A 3,131-nucleotide genomic window follows, 5' to 3' on the forward strand; every position below is an offset into this window, starting at 1 on the left:
TTATTTGCAGATGATATGATAGTGTACATAAGCGACCCCCAAAACTCCACCAAAGAACTTTTACAGCTGATAAACACCTTTAGTAATGTGGCAGGATACAAGATCAACTCCAAAAAAACAGTTGACCTCTTATACACAAAGGATATGGAAGCAGAGAGGGAAATCAGAGAAGCTTCACCCATTCTTAATGATGTTTCTATAAATCTACTTTCAAATGTACCTCTCATGTGATTCCAGGTGTGACAAATACATGCATGTTATCTAGAGAAATAACCAAAGTAGTTTCATACAGAAAGTGCCCATTTTGGTTGATATTAATTAAATAGTGTATCAAATATCACACGACTAATGAGGTTTGTTCATGTGTTTCTGTCACATTGGTGTCATTGTCTTCTAGCAATCTTTGCTATGAAATTAGTGACAGACATAATAATAAAGTAATGCTGTATACACATATGTAATGTCCATTTAGACATTTATCAATTTATTTCAGTATTAAGGATTAAGTCTAGGACCATGACATATTAGTATTCCTCTACCACTGGAATAAATCCCCAACTTTCTCAAGTGGCCATTGAACTCAACCTGATGGCGAGGCACATTCGGACTTTATGATTCTCTTTTTTATCCTCCTAACACCTGGCATGTCAGACCTGTGCTACAAGATTGAACACATTTTAAAGGGTATTTATTTAATTATGAATCTAACATAAGTATCATGAAATAAACTAATCAATGATATTAAGTAGAATGACTTTCAGCATATATGAGAATTGATAAGCAGTTTATATTCAAAACCATTAAAGTTTATTTTCAATATTGAGTCATTAAGATGCAAAGGTGTTAAGTGCAGGTTTAAATTGTAACTGTATAAATCTCTTGAACATTATTAGGCCCAGATTTTAGTACAGCTATTACAATAAAATTTTAAGGAACATTCTTAAAATTTTCCTCCAGAAAATTTGATTTCAACAAATAAACCTCTTTTCTTAGAAAAGGTCTAATAAAATATATTGTCTCAAATCAGTAAATTAATGTCAGCATTGACACTGAATTATAAACGTCCTAGTCATTCCCTGTGTTTATTCAACTGATTCACTTTTTTTCTTGGTGTATTTCTCTAGTTTTAATCTATTCAAAGAGTCTATGCCATATGTCCATGAACACGTTTTAATTTTTGAAAATGAACCCACTTGCATTCTCTTATTTCCTAGAAAGAAAGTATCCATGATAAACTCCATATTTCATGGCTGATTTAATGTAAGAACCCACAAATATTTTGTATATAAATGGTTTTTTTAAGTATTATCCTAAAATTTTGATTAATGTGTCTATAATATTCTCAATTTTCTGAAAAAAAATATTACTACTTCTGTGACCATTTATGAGTTTAATTATCAGTCCAAATTTCAGAAGTATATTTAAAAAATTCCTACTGGGGTAAGAGAAGCTTCAGCAAACAATCTTATAAAAGCTTTCTGTTTGATAATGTCAGAGACTAAGCTGAGATATACTAGAGGTATATGCAATCCAAATACTTTTCATCTGGATTACAGGGATTCTTTTCTTGTTTCATTAAGACACTAATATGTATTCTTCCTTTAGGACTTTTTCTTGGTGGGGGTTGGATTTTTGAGACAGGATTTCTTTGTGTAACTGCCCTGTCTGTCCCAGAACTCACTTTGTAGACCATGATGGCCTGGAACTCCTCTTGAGTGTTGGGATGAAAGGTGCACACCACCATGCCCTGTCCATTAGGACATTTTAAATTAAGAACTTTCATTCATCATCCTATTTAATGTTATTTGACAGATCCCTATTAACAAGGTTGACATAAACTTTTACAGAATATATTTATAAATCCTTACTAATAAAAATTTTAACTTGTGTTTTGCTGATAATGGTCTTTCAAATACAGATCATTCAGAATCTAACAATGTGGGGGGTACCTATTGATGCATCCCTATGTGTGTGGGAGTTCTACCCATGTAAACATAAAGAGGCCAAAAGGAAGATGCCTTGAGTCAAAGGTCTTTCACTGTATCAGAAACTCCTGAGTGGACGAGCTGGTTGTTCTGCAAGCTTGAAACCACCTGTCTCTTGTTCCTCAATGCTGGGGCTACAGACACACACAGCTTGCTTAGATATGCAACTGGGTGCTGAGGATTCAACTCAGGTCTTCGTGCTTGTACTGCAAGTGCTTTTACATATCAAGCCCCTTTTCATTTCCCAGAACTTGATTGTGTAAGAAAGCCTATTCTTCTTAATATTGGCACAGACACAGCATTTGACTACAAAATTGCCTGATTATTTAGTAATGGCAATCAATTCTTTTTGGTGCTTTTTGACTTCTGGCAACTTGTCTCCATCACAACATTCTAAAATTCTCATTATCCTCATTTAGGTTACCGAATTGGAAATGTGCATGCCATTTGTGAAAATAGAAATGGACAAGAGAACAGTTGAAGAAATCAAGGCCTGATTCTCTGGTGAAGCTCGGGGATGAATACAAATCTCCTGTGTTTGTTGTGCAGTACCTGGACACCGATACAGCTTTCTTGCTTGTGCAATGTCTCCTTTGCTTAACCTGGTCCGTTGACCAATTGCAGGACGAATGCCATTGTCATCACGAGAAGGGAGTATTGTGTCCAGAAACATCCCCCTGGAAAAGCAGAAGCAAACCATACCTAAGTCACCAAATTAGAAGTAATGTAGCCATAACAAACATAGTGGTCATTACTTCTAAATCTCATCAGTAGTAGGCTGAACTTAAGGCAGAATATGAGGTTTTCCAAAAACTCTAATCAGAGCAGGGAAAGTGTGTAAAAATGGTTTAACTTCCAGAAAGTCAGGAGTACATTTTTTTTAGATATATGTTATATGTTTTTAGAAATAAGGTTTATTTGCCAATAATGCACAAAGGACATTGTGACTTTTGTTTTATTTCCCATATTGATCCCAGAATCTTTTAGATCACCAGATTGCGAAAAAAAAAAATATGAGGTTACTAAAAAACTCAAGAGCAAAAAGTTAAAGTAACCCACAAACCTATGAACACCTGATTTTCGATAAAGGAGCTAAAAGTATACAATGGAAGAAAGAAAGCATCTTCAACAAATGGTGCTGGCACA

At 34.5% G+C, this 3,131-nt stretch overlaps 1 protein-coding gene across 1 annotated transcript in view; it reads right to left on the minus strand.

Moving 5' to 3' along the window:
- Tll1 (tolloid like 1) overlaps positions 1-3,131 on the minus strand; it is a 185,737-nt gene that overhangs the window by 65,636 nt on the left and 116,970 nt on the right. The window contains exon 8 of the mRNA XM_005367745.2: positions 2,538-2,662. Within this exon, the coding sequence (XP_005367802.1) occupies positions 2,538-2,662 (125 nt within the window). The remainder of the gene's footprint in view (positions 1-2,537; positions 2,663-3,131) is intronic.

Source organism: Microtus ochrogaster, unplaced genomic scaffold (genome assembly GCF_000317375.1).
Source record: "Microtus ochrogaster isolate Prairie Vole_2 unplaced genomic scaffold, MicOch1.0 UNK23, whole genome shotgun sequence".
NCBI classification, from domain to species: domain Eukaryota; kingdom Metazoa; phylum Chordata; class Mammalia; order Rodentia; family Cricetidae; genus Microtus; species Microtus ochrogaster.